At 37.2% G+C, this 20,101-nt stretch overlaps 1 protein-coding gene across 1 annotated transcript in view; it reads left to right on the forward strand.

The window, feature by feature from the left end:
• Positions 1–575: 575 nt before the first annotated feature.
• The window catches only part of POU6F2 (POU class 6 homeobox 2), a gene marked incomplete at both ends in the record, with an annotated part of 451,154 nt that continues 431,628 nt past the window's right edge, over positions 576–20,101 (forward strand). The window contains one exon of the mRNA XM_082662333.1: positions 576–680. Coding sequence (XP_082518459.1) covers positions 576–680 — 105 coding nt within the window. The remainder of the gene's footprint in view (positions 681–20,101) is intronic.

A 20,101-nucleotide genomic window follows, 5' to 3' on the forward strand; every position in this document is an offset into this window, starting at 1 on the left:
TTGTGTATATCCGTTTCCAGTTAACAAATAGCAAGGTATCTGTGTTATTCAATGGTGAACATTTCATGCTTTTCCATAAAGGTGACATTATATAAACAAGAGATTACTGCATATTATCAAAAGGTCATTTAGAGAATCTGAAGATAAAATCATTAGGGACAGGTTAAGAGAAATAAGATAATGAATTATCATGGGAAAAAAATTATATGGTGGCATAGAAATCAAAGTCTCAATTAGTACATGAAATAGTTAATTTTATTTTTGTTTTAAACATAGGTTTCCAGAGCATTAAAAAAAAAAATCCTCTGAGGTTTGTTAAACCTGTAGTGGGAGATTACAGCCAATGTTTTGTCTTTGGTGAATAGCTGTTTGTCTCACTTTATTTACTTGGTATTGGATATTTGTCAATGTCATTTCATGTCTACAGAAAATCTTACGCTCTGTGGAGGTAGTGAATGTGTGTGTGCGTGTCTGCCGGAGGTCACATGACAGTTTCATCCTATTTTGTGGAGCAGCTTGACTTTTTTCCCCCCTTGCTTTTGGTGATGGTTGTGAGTGCAGAAGTTGATTGACAGATGCGTGCCAGAAACCCCCATTCTCCTTTTCAAAGACAACATATGATGGATTGCGATCTCTCAGCCCAGCAGGACACGGGGACCATGCGAGCTGTAATTGGTCAGGTATGGAGTCAGCCATTTCTCAACTCCCCTTTTTTCCACAAGGGTCTCACCATATGATTCACATAATTCATATTTACAGTACCATCTTTCTATCTGTATCTTAAGCTACCTGCCAGCGTAGCGCTGAAAGTGTGAAAGGGAAGAGGCACCCATTAAAATCTAGCTAGGAAAGCTCAGCTTCAAACTTCAATGCGATGCTTACAAGCCCAAACTAATACAACCACAAAAAAGAAACCCCAAAGAACAAATTTATTTATCATTTGGCCTGAATGTTTAAAAATATATGTTTTTTAGAATTTATTTTCTGTTGAGATTGTAGTCTCTGGAAGAAAGTGTGAGAAGAGAATAAAGTATTATGTTTTCTAGGTAGTTAACAATTTTCTGTTCAGTGTTTTGATTTTGGCTATGTTCTGTCTCTCTCGCTCTCTCTCCCTTGCTCTATGGAAAATATAAATATAGAAATACACGTGCCTTTACTCCCAACCCAGATAATGTGTGATCGAGCCTGGTTAGATGTATGTAGTAGTGGTCTTGGCCGCTGCGGACGGGCAGGCTGCAAATTAAACACTGCCACAGTCTGAAAGGTCCAGGTGGTCTGCCCGCGCCTCCTAATGCAATCCACACAACAGCTTTAATAAACAGCTCTATTTAGTGCCTCCACCGTGTATCTAGGGAGGTGAAACTGGTCTGGGGCTGCTGTGATGAAATGCCAGAAGAATCTCTCTCAGAGGCCTCACAAGCTGATTTTTAGAGCTTTCCCGTTCTGTTCTGTCGTCTTTGTCTTCCAAATGGGTCAGTGAGTCTTGCTTTTTCTGTTTCTGTGCTTTCTGTGAAATCAGTAGTTTGTTTGTGTTTAAATGTTTGCGGCGTGAGCTAAATCAGAAGAGGAAAGGGTCATTGTATTTTCATTTGCCTTCCAATAACTGAAGGGATGAGAGGAATGAGCGTGCCCTGCTGCAAAGGAAGGGTGATTTTTCTGCCTGTGATGGGGGTGGGGTGAGGAAAAAGGGAATATATGTGGTTGCTTTCTGGTTTGCTTTTTTTTTTGTAATGTATTTTTGACCAAAATTTTTCTCAGTTATCTCTGCTTACTTAGGAACTGTTAACTCATAAATCAGAATATGCTTACGAATATTGATGAACTCCTAAAAGTTTTTTTTTTCCTTTTTTTCCCCCCACACTTTCCAATCAAGACAGGCTGGCAAGGTGATGACCTAAAATTTGTTTGCTGTATGTTAATAGCATGGATGGAAATATACCGTCAACAAAATTATAGCAAAGCACTTTAGGGGTCTGAAAGCACATGGTTTATTAATACCAGCATGCTTCATAATGTATTTTTAGATGGAAAATGTCAGATATATAATACAGTGTTTCCACAGGCTCATACTGTTTTAAAAGCTGTAGATAGCTGCTTCTACAGAACAATATTTTTTAAAACTTTCAAGTTGGTTTTTGTGTTACAGACATATATAAAGTGAAGTCTCTGGGCATATATTTGTCAGGAAAAAAATATGTAAAGACTGATTTTATATACTGTTAGTACCCATTTCAATATAAGTATTCACTGATGAGCAAGCGTGTGAAATATAGCTAAAATAATTGTGCCATGTGGAATGAAATACATACCTGTGAAAATAGATAACCTCTTCATGTAGAAATAAAACTTGAGCTGTGATAACTGTCTTGGCCTGCTAAATAAAACTTTTCTTAGTTGGCAAGCATGTTCTCTCTTCTGTAGACCACAGTACAGCCTTAATACTGTGCAAAATTACTGTGTTTCGGTACCAAATAAGAAAAAGGATTTCCTTTCATACATATTTCCTTTAGCTGGGAAAAGAAGCTTGGTTAAAAAAAACAGAAGAGATATTTCTAATTTGTTATTCAGTATTGTTTATTGGAAATAATTGCTCATGTATATACTTTTAAAAGGTTCAAGTAGATACTAAAAAAAAAAAAAAGGAATTGGCATACATTTTATAAATACCAGACTTAAACTTCTAATTTGTCAGGATTTCATATTGGTTGCTATTATTACATCGCTCTGTATTTTGTGTGTACTTTAAGTGATTTTTAAAGGCTTTTAAGTGTGTCCAGGAACTATATATGTTAATTACTCGTTATGGATGCTTACTATACTTACTAAATAGTTGCATCAAAGTAGCCAGTTTTTTTCCTGAAGATTTCATTTCTCATAAATTATTTGTTAAAAAAAACACCCAGATACTTATGTCGAGCTTGTAAATTATAAAAGCAGTTGTTCTGAAGGTTGTAAAATTTTCTGTACTAAAAATGTACAAAAACTATTTTGTACATTTTTAGTTCAGAAACTGAAACACTAATACTCCAAAGCAAAGAAAAGAGCATCCTGTCCCATATACATACCATTAAAGTCAGAAAACCTAATAGAACCCATATTTATAGATATAAAAAGAAAGATGACATCCAGATTTGAAATGATTTCCTTTTAACTGTTACAGCACAGCTAGGAATATTGGCTGAAACCACTACTTCTAACAATAAGGACAAGAAAGTGAAAATAATTTTCCTTGCTTTTCAGTCACTCATAACCAGAAAGGTGGTTTATTTTTCAGCTTTTGATTTCAATATCATCTTTTCCCTACTCAGCAGGTGTGAATCAGTCTCAGTTGATGATACAAATGTTTGTGTGTCTTCCTTCTCAAAATACATACTGGAATGATAATTATTTTTGTCCTTTTATTTTTTCTGGTCTGAGTTCCGTTCCTACATGGCTGTAAGTTGGAGGAGCAAATCACTAGTTTTCAGTGATATTTTCCATTCAGAATACTGAAAGATTCCCGTGAAATAGGGTCTTCAGGTTTTTTTCATTCATCTCTGGGATTGCATATCTAGATGCTTCCACTGGAGGGGAAGAGGGGACTTCTCTGCATTGCTGGTCATGCATGATCCAGCTCAGGAGAGTGCAGTGGCTTCATGGAAGAGAGAGAAGAGATGTTGTTGTACCTGCCTTTCCCCCAGGGCCTTCCCTTCCCCAAGTAAGCAATTAAGCAGTCTAGTACTTAAGAACAAACTGCCAGCTTGGTATCTCAAGATAAAGAAACTTGGTTCATTCATATAGTTTCTGGGAAATCAAACCAGATTTTTGATAGTCATCTGTAGCAAGCTTCCTAACCCTTGGAACCATAGGAGGGATTTTACCTTCAGATGATTTTCATATCAATTCAAATTAAATAGTTAAGCAGGTTCTGACCAGTGGGTCTGAATATCATTTTTAAAATGAAGACACATTTCCACGTCTCATGGTCATTCAGTGTTCACTGCATCTTTTTTGCAGACCTGAGCTGGTGGCCTGTGAGTGACAGCTTAGTTTATCGGTATTACAGACCTCTTGGTTTTTGTTTTTGATTTTTTTTCTCATCTCATGCAGACGGGTCATCGTGTCCAATCCTCCTTCTGGCACTGCTGTCCCAGAGGACCCTAGGCTAGCCTGCCATCTTTATGTGCAGGCCTGAGGGTCCGGGCTTGGCTGCGTGTTTCTATACACTGACTTCTGGAAATATGATAGGACAGAGGATATTAAATTAGTTGTTAATAAAAACAACAGATGAGGCAAATTAGATAAAAATATGTATCAGGCACATCTAAGAGTTTGCTGGGAATGGGAGAGACAGCTGGATAAGAGGGCTGTAGTGTGCACTCCCAGTGGACACGGCTGAAGTACTCAGAGAAGAGGGAAGAAACCGTATTTAACAGCATGGGAGGTGCAATCGAAAGCTGTTGCAATTTTCCTTAGCAGTAAAATGGGTCTTTTTTTTTTTCAAGGTGTATTTGGACAATTTAAAGTGTTTGAAAGTGGCACCTTAGAAAGTGAAGGCAGTTGTCTGAGACCATGCTCAGTGAGTGTGCTAAGACCTCAGAAGGGGAGTGAGTGTGGGTAACGGGGTGCATTTCGCTTAACAGTACCTCAGTGCATGTTTTTTCATGTGAAGATTCTAGAACACACAAATACTTGGTTGTTCTAGCATCAAAACAATTTTATATGTCGGTTTGTTTATACCCTCCCTTGTTCCAAAAAGTAATTTAATGATGCTTTAAGAACAATGCGCTAACCTAGAACATAGTCAAGCTGATGTGTGAAACGGAGGTGGCCTAGGGAGAGTGGACCCTGACGGTGTGTAAATTATACACTTGCAGATTGTTCTCAGTCCATGGAGACTGCTTTTCATGCCCTTTCTATAAAAATTAAACTTTGAGGCTAACCTAACCTTGTTTTATGCGTGCCAAGCATAACTCTCATATACTTTAAAGAGTCATTTTTTGTAGGTGTGAATGCCCACCTTTTTTTGAAATTGACCTATTTGCTTCAACAAATTTATATATTTTGGGGATGTGTCATTATTATTGTTTGGATTTAATTGAGAATACTTTTTTCAAGGTATTATTATAGGTAAATGGTCTACTAGAAAAATACAAATTAATTAAGGATTATTCTTTCTGCTGCTAGTATGCCTTTTGTAAGTACGGAACTCACCAAAATTGAATTTGTACTGTGTATTTCTAACTGACCTTAAACACTTCACTCATTATTCTACTTATACTTGGAGGAAAGTTGATGTTAGCTTTTTATATTCTATCAGATGAACTCAGTTTTTATTACCTTTAAAATAGGTTTAAATTGAAGTTTACTGTGTTACTTGAGCAGGTGTTTAAATTGTAAAGCCAATTTTGTCCCTTAAAGTAAAATCTGTCAATACAGTAATAATACTATACAATAATATTAATAATAATACTGAACAACCAGCACATGAAATCTGGTTTTGAAACTAAATTTTCATTTCTATTTCTAAGGCCAATTAATGAAACTCTGTATACTATTCAAGTATTATTTCTATGCTTAAGAATTTAAAGCTTTTGGTTTCATATATCTAGAATAGGGAGAGAGGTTGCTGAAACATTTCAAATATGAATGCTTATGAAAGAAAGTTTGAATGTATGTTTCCTATATGTAAAATCTATAGTACTTGTTCTGTAGGTCATTGAAAGAAGGTATTCCTTCCTTGACCATTTCTTTGCTATGTCAACTGCATTTAATCATACAGTTTAAAGCATCTTTCTCTTTTCAACTTTATTGTTGACCAAAATTACAATTTAACATGTTCACAAATATTGAAAAACTCCACTTTTCAATCTCATTATGATATCATATAAGCTGATCCTTTTTTTTCTAATGCTTGATTGAGCAGAAAATAAAGTTGTGAAATAAAATGCAAATATAAAAGGATCAGACCTGAAGAAACAATGTGCAAGGAGGTAAATATTGACCTGAATTTGAATACTAAAAGAAAATCCAAATTATAAATCTTTTAAATAATTTTGTATTTTATAGCCAAACTTTTACTTGAGAGATAATAGCTGCTCTAAATATAATTTCAAGCCTGCCTTTATATTCTTTTTCCCCTTCCTTCCTTCTTTTTGCTTTTTTGGTAGGTGAAATGTGTGTCCAATAAAGTAAATTACTGAGTGAAGCCTTGTTCTGGGATCACATGTCAATTACTTTGTTGAATCATAATGTCTTGAGCTGATCCAAAGTTGTAATCAAAATTTATAGAAGGGGTTGTGAGAGATTGTCATTACATTTCAGTAAGGTTCATTTTTCTTTCTAGCTATTATTTTCTTGTTCTTCCTAGTTATACGATGTGAACCAATTTTGGTGAAAATTTATTAATTATTATTTGATAAATTCTTTCCTGGTTTGCCCTATGCTTGTATTGTTTTCTTTAGCCCAACTGTAAATGACCGTATTATTGTTATTTCAGGGCTACCACTTCTCCTAAATATAAAACCTTTGTATGTAAGTAGTAGCAAGACAATTGAAAACATCTCTGGTTGTTTACATTAAAGGCAACTCTGTAGATTTTAAGAACACTTTATTTTTCAAGGGGCTGGTTTCAGAAAATAGCTTTTTGTTTTATCACTAGCTTTAAAACTCCCGTGATATGAAGGACTCTTTTTTCCAAAGAGAGAGATTAGCTGTTGATACTTGGTACTGATTCTAGGTGAACTGTCACCCTATTCCCTTAGCAGCGTTTTTCTAACCAGAGAACAAGAAATAAAAATTGAGGATCAACAGAATATTCTAAATTTCACCTATGTTCAGCCCACCCCCTCCCCCAGGGGGGTGGATTATTCCAGTGGGAAGAGATACTCCTACAATTTCCAGCTCCCACCTCCTAAGGTCAAAGATGCAAATCAACGTGTTGACACCTTGAATGAAAAGAACATAGTTACTCAAACTCATTGCTCTGGTATTTTGCTCTCTTCCTTCAGTGTCATTTTTCCATCAGCCTTTCTTCTCTTTTCTGCTGTAATCCAGAGTCAGTCAGAATAGTCATAAGTGAAAAGTGAATCCTCGTGGGCTGCCCAGGCAGCAAAGGGCACTGGAAAGAGAGATAAGACCTGGAGCAAAACAAAGCAAAACGCTAGTGGAAAATTCACCAACGCAGTTGCTTCTGTAGGTAGTATTTTCAGTAAGGTATTCTGTAAGCATCTTTCATCTCGTCTAGCAATAGTAGAGCACACAAATAGGCAGTGAAACAATAGGACAGGACAAATAAACATTTAAAACAAAGCCAAAAGGAAAAAAAATTAGCTTCACAATGCTGGAACACGAATTTTAAAATTAAGAAACACTTTTTTTCTGGAGCTTTTTACAAGAGTGTAACCAGTGCTTGGGTGTTGTGAAATAGCAACCTTATTAATAATACACATGTTTCTGGTGGTTATTAGGATGCTGACTCTGCATATTTTATGACTTTGATTTCTTATGATTAATTGGAAACTATTTTAAGAAGTGAACATCGATCTCTAACACCTAAAAACTTAAAGAAACACGTATACTTAAAAAAATATTAAATACCTGTTACATGGTGTTTTTATTTTTATTTATTTAATAATTAAATCATTTATTTATTTATTTTTGGCAGCATTGGGTCTTCTTTGCTGTGCCTGGGTTTCTCTAGTTGCAATGAGCAGGGGCTGTTCTTAGTTGCAGTGTGCGGGCTTCTCATTGCGGTGGCATCTCTTGTTGTGGAGCACAGGCTCTAGGCATGCGGGCTTCAGTAGTTGTGGCACTCAGGCTCAATAGTTGTGGCTTGCGGGCTCTAGAGCACAGACTCAGTAGTTGTGGCGCACAGGCTTAGTTGCTCCGTGGCCTGTGGGATCTTCCCTGATCAGGGTTTGAACCCGTGTCCCTTGCATTGGCAGGTGGATTCTTAACCACTCTGCCACCAGGGAAGCCCTACGTAGTGTTTTTAGCTTTGATCGGATGAACTCCGGTAAACTCTTCTTTGAAACAACAAAGTACTTTTTTAAAGTGCAGAATTTATACAGAGATTTTTTTTTTAATGAAAGAAACAATGAGCAGAGAGGTAAATATTGACCTGAATTTGAATACTAAAAGAAAATCCAAATTACAAATCTTTTAAATAATTTTGTATTTATAGCCAAACTTTTACTTGAGAGATAATGTTGTTGAGAGTGAGAGGCAAATACTGTTTATTTTGAGAGTGAGAGGCAAAGATTGCACCAGCACAGAAGCATGGGTACCAGAAACCCTAATGGATATTGAGGATATATGAAAAGAAAGGTAGATATTTCTTAGATCTTCAGTGGTATTCATCCAAAACTGAAGGGCAGCATGGGTAAGAATGGAGCCAGGCACACAGTATCAGGCTATGGCAGGCCAAATTTGCTTCAGACAGAGCTAGTTAATTCTGTAAGCCTTAAATGATACTCAAAAACAAGGCTCTTTCAACCTTTTGGAGAAAAGGTTGAGAGTTGGGACAAATGTAAAATTCTGCTTAATGTGCACAAATAAAGCCAAGAACATCAGGCTCATTGCACTTCGAGTCAGCCCTGATGATTCATCATGATGGTCAGGGCAAACCGTGGTCTCTGGGTTGAAACAATCTTATCCTTTTTTTAAAAAAAAAACAGAATGTTCCAGCTTGGATCTTATATCCTTAGGGTTCCTATATTGAATTCCGAATCGGGAAACTTAATCTTGCAGCCAGATTTGACAAGATGTTGGCTGAGTGGTAGGCAGAAGTGATGATGGTGGGATGAAAGGCCCCAGGTCAGAATTTGGGAAAATAAGAGATTTTGAGGAAATTTGGCTGTGATATAAGAACCCCCAGTTTGAAAATTTCTCACTACTCATATTAGCAGATGGTGTTTACGGGTCTGAAAAATAGATCACTGCTGTATTCATTTTCTCTGCTTCAACTCTTTCTTTAACGGGAGTTTTTACACATTCTTAGGTGTATTTCTTAGTGTATTTCTAATGTTGCTAATATAAAAGGTGTTTGTAGTAATAGTCAAAAGGTTTCTGGGAGCAATGAATAACATTATGGCTCAAATCTAAGACAGTCATACTTTGTTCCTGGCAAAATGTTAATACTTAATTTAGGAACTAAAGTTGTTTCTTTTTGGAAGACTTCATCCATTTGTAAACAAACCTATGTCTAGAATTCCAGAGACTAAGGAATTTAAAGTAAAAAGGAAAATGAGGCAATCTAATTAGTGAAAACACATACGCACATCCCTTAGCCATTTTAGGGATACTTGATGATTTAACCTCTAATAACCTAAAAATACTTTAACTCTCTGTTTTCAATTTTAATACATGAAAAATTATGGTTGGTGTTTAGTTAAAATACTCCTCCGCTCAACTAAGTTGTTCAAGACGATGGAAAAATACTTTGCAACTTCTAGAAATCAAGATCATGGTAGAAATTTGAATACATAGTTGATCAGTATACTGCAAAAAGATGATTATTGTAGTTATTTCCTTCCCAAAACAGGGGGTTTGGTGGTGTACTTCTATTTTATAGCTGCTTTCGACAAGTGCTGAAACATGTCAACTGGGATTGTTTTCTCTCCTTCTACCATGATTCATCATATAGAAATTAAACAGCTAGTTCAGGCAGAGAGTGAAGCATCCGAGTAAAACCTGCAGAACATGAATATAATTCTTTTTTTTGGACCAGAGAAAGGTTTATTGTAGGGCCAAGCAAGGAGAGCAGGAGGCTGTTGCTCAAAACACCTGAGCTCCACGAATACAATTTTTATATGCTTATGATAGAGGCCAGTTACAGAATGGAATCCAACAAGTCTTTTAAAATGTTTTATTCGACAAATTATAAAAGTCATGCGTGCTTATGACAAACAATTTCAACAACACAGGAAAGTATAAAGTGAAAGATAAAGTACCCCATCATTTTACTCCTCACAAATAATCATCATCAATAATTTCTTATGTATCCTTCCAGAAATTTTCTCTTCATGTGTAAGCATAGAAAATCTTTATACAACCCAAGTAGATCCATACTGTACAAAGAGTTTTGCAAACTAGTTTCAGATTTTAAAAACGTATATTTAACATGTCATATTACTACCAGTAGATCTGTACCCTTCTCTATAGTATTCCCTTTTATGGATACATTAATTTATTTAACTAGTTCTCTCTTTCTTTAATTTTAAAAATTTTTTAAATTGAAATATAGTTGATTTACAATGTTGTGTTAGTTTCAGGTGTACAACATGATTCAGTTTTATATATATACATATATATATATGTATATATATTTTTTATTTACATTCTCTTCCATTATAGGTTATTGCAAGATATTAAGTATAGTTTCCTGGGCTATACAGTAGGTCCTTGTTGGTTATCTATTTTAGGTACAATAGTGTGTATATTTTAATTCCAAACTCCTAATTTTAACCAGTTCTCTTTTTTAAAAAAATTGAGCTATAATTGGCATTTAACATTATATTACTTTCAGGTATAGAACATAGGGATTCAAAATTTGTATATATTGTGAAATGATCACAATAGCTAACCAGTTACCTCTTGGTGAGCATCTAGAGTTTCAAATATAATTTCGTCTCTGCAATGAGACTAACAGCACAGATGTTTCATTTCTCTTAGCATAAAAAAATTCCAGAATCTTCGAATGGGGTTTTGCCTTACCAAAAGAACTCTAAGTAGTAACTCCTAAAAGAAGGTGAGGTGTAATATTAAAAGTGAAGGATAGCTTATGCCACAAGAATAGATATTTATCACTTATATATTAAAAACTCAAACCGGGCTTCCCTGGTGGCACAGTGCTTGAGAATCTGCCTGCCAATGCAGGGGATACGGGTTCGAGCCCTGGTCTGGGAAGATCCCACATGCCGCGGAGCAACTGGGCCTGTGAGCCACAACTACTGAGCCTGCGCGTCTGGAGCCTGTGCTCCGCAACAAGAGAGGCGGTGACAGTGAGAGGCCCGCGCACCACGATGAAGAGTGGCCCCTGCTTGCCACAGCTAGAGGAAGCCCTCGCACAGAAACGAAGACCCAACACAACCAAAAATAAATAAATAAATTTATTTTAAAAAAACCAAAAATCTCAAACCAATTCAAATAACAATAAATATCACAATATTGTATTTAGTGACAAAGAAGTAAGAATAAGAGATAATAACATAAAGTGACTGTTCTCATTCAGATATACTGTGACTTTAAAACCTCTGTGTTTGTTCCAAGCTGAACAAAATGCATAACTTCTTTTCTTTCATGGGCCTCGATGCTATTTATTAAGATAATTGACAGAGATATATGCTTCCACTGCATTATTCAGTTAGTATACCTAGATTAGTGAAAAGGAGACCAAAGGAGATTCATGGTAATTAATGTCAGTTAAATTCCTGTTTTCTGTATTCCATATTGTCAGACCAATCCTTCAACCATGATTCGTAGGTTAAATAATGCAGTCAGGATAAGGGCTGAATCAAAACTAATCAGACACAGTGTTGAAATCAACTAATTTAGGGTTTTGGTAAAGTAGACAAAATATATGCTACTTAAATATTTAAGAGAATGTGAAAAGCTATGTTTTACATTTCTTTTAGGATATGGCTCTTATTCATCTTAACCACATCATTTCACATGCAGTATACTAAAAAGAGAAGTGGGAAATAACGAAATAGTGTTTGTATAAGAGATGGAAGTGTGGGTTGACTGTGATATCTTCCACTGCACAGATTCCCTGAACTGATTCTAGGAAACTCCCGATTGGGTGGGTGTATGCTTCCTCCTTTTCTGTTCTTCCCTACAGATGCTGGGACAAGTAACCTGGATAGGAAATGATTGTGCTTCATTTATAGCCTTAAAAGTAGCTGACTGCCTCACGTGAAGCTCAAAGGAGGCTTTCAAGAACAAATTGCAGAGCAGCTCTCTGATATTAATACTTTCATTTGAAACCCACAACTCTGAGAAGTAGATCCAAGTCATCATTCCCATTTTATGGAAGTGAAAACTGCTCAGAGAGGTTATAGGTCTTATTTATAACCATATTGCTAGTAAGCAGAAGTGAGGTTTGAACCCAGATATTCTTTCTAGGGTTCACTGTTTTCCCTCTACACCAGTTCTTAACTTTGGCTGTCTTTTAGAATCACTTGAGGCAACCGTGAAAAAATTTACTGATACGCAGGACCAGTCCCCAGAAATTCTGATTCACTTTCCCTGGGTAGGATCTGAGTATTAGTTTTTTTAAAAAAAAAAAAGCGTTACGGGTAATTCTAATGCAGTCCATCACAGTGCCTCTTAAATTGAATGAATGTTATTTTAAATGAAATGAGATAATGAAGATGAAACAGTGTTGACCCACTCTGCCCCCGACACATACACACACACAATCATAAAAACACAGGAGAAGAATGGAGGGAATTTAGTGTGATATTTATTTCGTGTGTGTGTGTGTGTGTGTGTGTGTGTGTGTGTGTATGTATGTGTTTCAGTGGGAAGCTTGTAAGCTTTGTTGAATAGCCAAAAAAATGTTTGATAACATTTTTTTTAATTTTTGAATTTTATTTAATATATTTTTTTATACAGCAGGTTCTTATTGGTCATTGATTTTATACACATCAGTGTATACATGTCAATCCCAATCGCCCAATTCATCCTACCACTGTCCCCACCCCACCATGGCTTTCCCCCCTTGGTGTCCATACCTTTGTTCTCTGATAACATTTTTCATCCAGAAAAGAACTAGATATTTAGTCATTTGAAAAATAACATCACTAGTAACAGCCTACCAATTAGTGAGTACTTACTAGGTGCCAGGAACTTTACAAGCGTGGTTGAATCCTCACAGCAACTCTGTGAGGTAGTTACTGCTATTGTTTCCATCTCACTCATTAGGTGACACAGGAGGTGGCAAAAGTTTGCATGGAGAGTAAGTGGCAAGGCTGGAATTTGCCCTAAGGATGTTGGAAGCCAGGGTGTGAATCCTTAAACATACACAAAATCACAGAATTGAACCATGGCCCTAAATATTACCTGTGGAAAGTATGATTCTTACTATCATCTCTTGATGAAGGCATATTTTATCACAGAAATATCTCTTGTTTCTCCCCTCTTCCCCCCCACCCTTTTTCCTTCCCTCCTCCTCCCTTTCCTTCTTCCTTTTCCTCTCCCCTCACCTCTTTCCCTCTCTCTTCCTCCTTCTCCTCTTCTTCCTCCTCCTTTTTCTAAGAATCCATGACTCATTCACTTTCTATGTAAGAATTTTATGGTTGACATCATTACATCATTCACTTTCTATGTAAGAATTTTATGGTTGACATCATTACCTGTTAAAATTGGGTTCTACATGGCAGTCTGGAAAGTGATTCTTTTATAAAATGTAAAACAATAGAATAGTTTGTGGGTGGAAGGATGGAAGGGCAAGTTGGTGCTCTCTGGTAGGCTTCCATAAAAAGAGTTGCTCCTGACTAAACTAGCAGTCACACTGGCCTTGATTTCCCAGTGCGGCATAAGCTATGCCTACAGACACAACAGACATCAGGGTGGCCAGTAGGCACTGCTCTGTGTATGTATGAGGAAAAAAGTTCCCACAGGTAGTTTCAGGGAAGATTTGAAAATGAGTTTATATTTTATAATATATATCTAATATATATAAATATAATATATATTAATATTATTTAAATGTATAAAATAGAAAACAAGTTTATATTTTATAATAGTCCTCACTATTTGATATTGGCCTCAGAAACTCTTTGTCTATCTTTTATCTTTTAATGAATTAACATTCTATCATCTATCAATTTATCTACCTATCTTTTTTTTTAATCTATCTATCTTTTAACTAGTTAACATTCTTGCCTGGATTTGAAATCAAGGTGTAGAATTTGCAAGATGGGCTTGCTTTCTCTATTCATTCTTCATAAAAACTAAATTCCAGCCAAATGTGCATTGGCACTTCTAAACTAATTTTTATGAACTAATTATTGTCATTAGGGATTATAGTGGTGGGAAATCAGTGATTCTACTGAGGAGGTATTTCTTAACTCAAATTTTGGAAAACTTTTTAATAATATTGTGTCATTTCATCTATTTCAATTCCATTTTTGAATCTGAAGTAACTAACGGATATCTTTTATTCTGCTTAACTCTTTTCAATTAAATTTCTTCCTGTCAGTGGCATTTTCAACATTTTCAACCTTAGTGGGGCTGAAAAAGAGAAATCTCTCCCCACCTAGTAGTTGAAAATTTCACAGAACATTCATTCTGTTTACATTTATGTGTTATGGACGTCGAACCTGTAGAGTTTACTCTCAAATATCTTTTTTAACTTTTACACAGAATTCAGTTATGTCAGAAATCATGGATAGATGATTAGGAAACAATATGAAGATTTGGGGAAATGAATCACCATGATCTTTCACAAAGTACTTATTGCTTTGGAATATCGGAAGTGAACATAACACTTGGTAAAGACGGTGTTTTTTGCCTGGAGCTTGCAACCCACTGTAGTATAATACATCTTCTATCTTGCCTTATCACCTTTTCCCCACCTACATGTCTCCTCTCAATGACCACTGTGAATCAAAGGGAGGAGTGATGCTCATTGCTCAGACAGGTGAGCTGAGTCTTGATTACGTCTCCTGCAAGAGCCCAGCAGTGGGGGAGATTGGGCTGAGCCTGTTGAGAGGGAGTAAAAGTGAGGAGTATGCTAGAATTCAAGAAAGTAGACAAGAGTACGAGTCAAAGATTCTGTGCATTGAGATCTTTGAAGGTTTTCTCATCTATTCACATCTCTCTTCCTTTATTATTTCTTCATGGGTTTGTTTCTTTCCAGTTGGATCAAATCTTTGTTAGAAACAGAGTTAAACATTTTTTATTGAAGTATAGTTGATTTACAATGTGTTAATTTCTGCTGTACAGCAAAGTGATTCAGTTATACACACACACACACACACACACACACACACTCTTTCTTTAAAATATTCTTTTCCATTAATGTTTATCGTAGGGTATTGAGTATAGTTCTCTGTGCTATACAGTAGGACCTTGTTGTTTATCCATTCTATATATAAAAGCTTACATCTGCCAATACCAACCTCCCACTCCACCCCTCCCCCAACCCCCTCCGCCTTGGCAACCATAAGTCTGTTCTCTATATCCGTGAGTCTCTTTCTGTTCCATAGATAAGTTCATTTGTGTCATATTTTAGATTCCACATATAAGTGATATCATATGGTATTTGTCTTTCTCTTTCTGACTTACTTCACTTAGTATGATAATCTCTAGTTTTATCCATGTTGCTGCAAATGGCATTATTTTGTTCTTTTTTATGGCTGAGTAGTATTCCATTGTATATATGTACTACATCTTCTTTATCCATTCATCGGTTGATGGACATTTAGGTTGCTTTCATGTTTTGGGTATTGTGAATAGTGCTGCTATGAACATAGGGGTGCATGTATCTTTTTGAATTACGGTTTTGTCTGGATATATGCCCAGGAGTGGGATTGCTGGATCATGTGGTAATTCTATTTTTAGTTTTCTGAGGAACCTGCATACTGTTTTACATAGTGGCTGCACCAACTTACATTTCCACCAGCATTATAGGAGGGTTCCCTTTTCTCCACACCCTCTCCAGCATTTGTTATTTGTGGAGATTTTAATGATGGCCATGCTGACTGGTGTGAGGTGGTACATCATTGTAGTTTTGACTTGCATAGAAATAGAATTTTTAAGAAAACATGGAAGTTGTGGGATCATGGTGCCTCTTGGTTGTTTGGATAAAGTCAGCACATGAGTTTGCTAGCACATCATCACTAACACAGGGTCTCAAATTATGTTTATGAGCAAATGAGTGGAAAATATATCCCTGATCCCCTGGCCATTATTTCAGGTTAGGGAAAATTATATTAATTAAAAATAAATTGGTGCTTCATGCACTCAATTTAAAAATTCTATTAGGGTTTCAAGGGGCAATAAAGAAGATCCTTTATTCAATTCCTGAGTTTATTTTCACTTTATTACTTAAGAGCTCATGGAAAAATGTAGCTGTACATCTGTGGCTAGACGGGCTTGCTAATTTCTCATGTCCCTGCACTTTGATCTTGGGACAGCATACCAAAGGAAAGTTTGGGTCTCATGAAGAGACTCATTTACCCAGGATTTCTGTTTCCTACTGGGAGTAGGGCAAAAAGGGAAAAAAACTGAATTCCTGTATGGAGGGTGGAGGACCACGGATATCAGACTCTTGTCACTCACCAACGTGATACAGAATTGCTGCTCTCATAGGTGAGACATCCATTCCCATGAAAACACGAGGCCAGGGGATCAGAGCCCCCCTCCTTTTTCTGAGCAATTAAATTTGGCCTGTTTTTGCAGGAAATGGGTGATATTGATGTCTTATTGGAGCCATTATCAGACTGAGAATCCAAGCAAAGGGGTTTGAATAAAATAAGGTCCTGAACTTTTTGTATTTTCAATTTAGACTGGTGCAGAAGTGCTTCCCTTCCTTTCCTCTCTCTATCTCTATCTCTTTCTTTCTCTTCTTTTTCCTTCCTTCCTTCCTCTTTTCCTTCCTTCCTCCCTTCTCCTCCCTTCTTACTTTTTGTGAAATTGGTACGTAATCATCTGAGAAGAGTTGAAGGGTTGAAAGCGTTGTTAGAGGACAAGACAGCTTGTTTTCTTCTCTCTCATCATCTTACTCTCTCCCCTTGTCTCCCGATTTTCCCAAACAATTCTTAAGTCTTTCTAGAGACACATCCTGGCATGTAGCAGGCACTCGGTAATTGCTTTGGAAAGGTTCCTTCAGGACAGCTGTCACTCTTCTAATCTATATCTCGGGGGAGGATGCTTTTCTTAGTGGAGGCTTTGTTTTATTTTGTTCGCTCTCAAAATTCCGTATCTGGGATTTTTTGGTGTTCTGCTACCAGTTGCATTTCAGAATATGTAAATGAGGCTTGAAAATGATTATTTTCCATTTTCATATTGATGTCTACAAGGACAGGGGCTTCCTCAGCTGTAGTTTCTTATTCACTTTCCATATTTCATTTAATTGAAGCATCCGCCACTACGGTATCCAATGCATGCTTATTTATAGCACATCTTTTTTTTTTTTTTTTTTTTTTTTTTTTGCGGTACGCGGGCCTCTCAGTGCCGTGGCCTCTCCCGTTGTGGAGCACAGGCTCCGGACGCGCAGGCTCAGTGGCCATGGCTCACGGGCCCAGCCGCTCCGCGGCATGTGGGCTCTTCCCGGACCGGGGCGGAACCCGCGTCCCCTGCATTGGCAGGCGGACTCTCAACCACTGCGCCACCAGGGGAGCCCTGTAGCACATCTTAATGTTGAATCTTAAAGCATGAAGGAGGGATACAAAAATTCCTTCCTTCAACAGTGGTTCTTGGGCATTTGTTGGGCAAATTTCTTGGCCCTGGGGATACAAGGTCCCAGCTGTTATGGCACCCACAGCAGGTATGGATACATGTGAGCAGATATGATAAAGTCCTCCGTCTCTGCTGAAGTAAGAATTTCCTATAGTTATAGATGTTTTAGAGGAAAGAGGTCATCAAGTCCAACTGACCCAAGCCCCTTGTTATACTCAGAGAGGTGAAGTGATTTGACCAAGGTCAGTAGCCGAACCTGGGTGAGAGAGACCTCATACTCTGGGCATTGTGTCATCACTCTTAGGCCACCTCTGGTCCCTAAGCAGATATCTTGTTGGTTAAGAAAAATGTGCAAAACAGAGATTGTTCTTTGCAGAATTATCTTTATATCCTATTTTCTCTGACCATTTTTATAATAATTCTTTTCTCTTTCCCTTATTCCCTCTCCCTCCCCGCTTCTGCCAGCACTGTGCCCCTCACCCCTCCCTCATCCCAACAACAATCACATGAACAATGTATGCAGTAGCTATGCATTGCTTTACTCCTCATTCCGGTTAATAAATTACCCATGACATCGCGTAGACCCTGAAACTTCCCGAGGTTAGGAGTGGGGGAAGGGAATCTTTTTCCATATTCTTTTTCAGGTACATTCTGGCTTGAACTGTCTCAAGTGATTAAGGTGTACCAGAGTGAATTTTAACAACTCAAGAAAAGGGGGTTGCAGCCAGCTCCCAATGGGAGAGGGAGTTTACGTAATATACAATATGTCTCATGTTTAAGAAACATACCTCTATCTAGACTTGGGTATATATTGATATTTATTGAGATTTCATGGGATACTTAGCAAGCCATTAGGAGATCGGAACATTTGTAAATAAGCATAGGCACACCCTATAAAATTATTATTTTTTAATACATCTTTATTGGAGTATAATTGCTTCACAGTGCTGTGTTAGTTTCTGTTGTACAACAAAGTGAATCAGCCATATATATACATATATCCCCATATCCCCTCCCTCTTGAGCCTCCCTCCCACCCTCCATATCCTACCCCTCTATGTCATCGCAAAGCACCGAGCTGATCTCCCTGTGCTATGCGGCTGCTTCCCACTAGCTATCTACTTTACATCTGGTAGTGTATATATGCATCCATGCCACTCTCTCACTTCGTCCCAGTTTACCCTTCCCCCTCCCTGTGGCCTCAAGTCCATTCTCTATGTCTGCATTTATTCCTGCCCTGACACTAGGTTCATCAGTACCATTTATTATTTTAGATTCCATATATATGTGTTTGCATACAGTATTTGTTTTACTCTTTCTGACTTACTTCACTCAGACCTAGGTCCATCCACCTCACTACAAATAACTTAATTTCATTTCTTTTTATGGCTCAGTAATATTCCATTGTATATATGTGCCACGTCTTCTTTATCTATTTATCTGTCGATGGACATTTAGGTTGGTTCCATGTCCTGGCTACTGTAAATAGTGCTGCAATGTAGACTTTTTGATGATGGACATTCTGACCGGTGTGAGGTGATACTTCATTTTAGTTTTGACTTGCATTTCTCTGACAATTAATGATATTGAGCATCTTGTCATGTGCTTTTTGGCCATCTGAATGTCTTCTTCGGAGAAATGTCTATTTAGATCTTCTGCCCATTGTTTTGATTGGGTTGTTTGGTTTGTGACATAGAGGTGCATGAGCTATTTGTATATTTTGGAGATTAATCCCTTGTCGGTCACTTCGTTTGCAAATATTTCTCCCATTCTTTGGGTTGTCTTTTCGTCTTGTTTATGGTTTCCTTTGCTGGGCAGGAGTTTTTTTTAATTAGTCCTGATTTGGGGGTAGATTCTAATAATGTTTCTACTTTACAGACTTCTCCTCATGTCATTTGAGGAATATTATGGAAAGTTTCTGCTCTTTGGCCACAGAGGAAGGAATTCCCCATCCGTGTAGATCCATAAGGTCCCAGTGGCTATATCTACTCATAAACTACTTGAGGCAGGGGCCATATTTTCCCACAGCCTCTAACACCATGCTTTACACATAGTAGGCACTCAATAAAGATTTGTCAAGTGTATGAATGCATAGGGTTTCCATAAAGGTGTGATCTAAGGCTGTTCAGGTGGTCCGTACTCCATTTTTATTGCCATTCCGAACTTACAGCTCCCATAGCAACAATAACTTGTACCCCTGGAGCATATGTAGTATTTAGTATTTCTGTATGTGGTGTCAACTTTCATGTCATAATATACTGTGTAGGTAACTGGTTAAGTTACAGTTGTTTTGGGAACCACAAGCTTTCTCCTGTCTAAAACAAGCCCTTGCTAGCCATCCTAGTCTATGCAGAGGTAACATTCACTGTATGACCTTTTCCTGCCTAACTCCCTCCCCCGACCCCCAATTTGGTGACACATCCCGTCACAAGCTTACGTCCTGTTTGTGATGACAATTCTGTGCTTAATAGTCTTTTTGCTAGTTACACTATGACATTAATATTTCTAAAGGCCACTTTTATATTTGCTATTGTTTTGTCAGAGTGCTTTTATATTATAGCTACACTTCGCAAAAGGGGATTGATTCAAGAGTTGGTCTGGCTATATGAAATATTCCTATAGAGACAATGACATAGAACACAGACATTTCCTCATCCTGTCTCTTGAAACCAAAGAGGAAATGTAATGGCTTTGTTTTCCGAAAGTAGATCCTA

This window comes from Grampus griseus (genome assembly GCF_964374135.1).
Source record: "Grampus griseus genome assembly, chromosome: 9".
NCBI classification, from domain to species: Eukaryota; Metazoa; Chordata; class Mammalia; order Artiodactyla; family Delphinidae; genus Grampus; species Grampus griseus.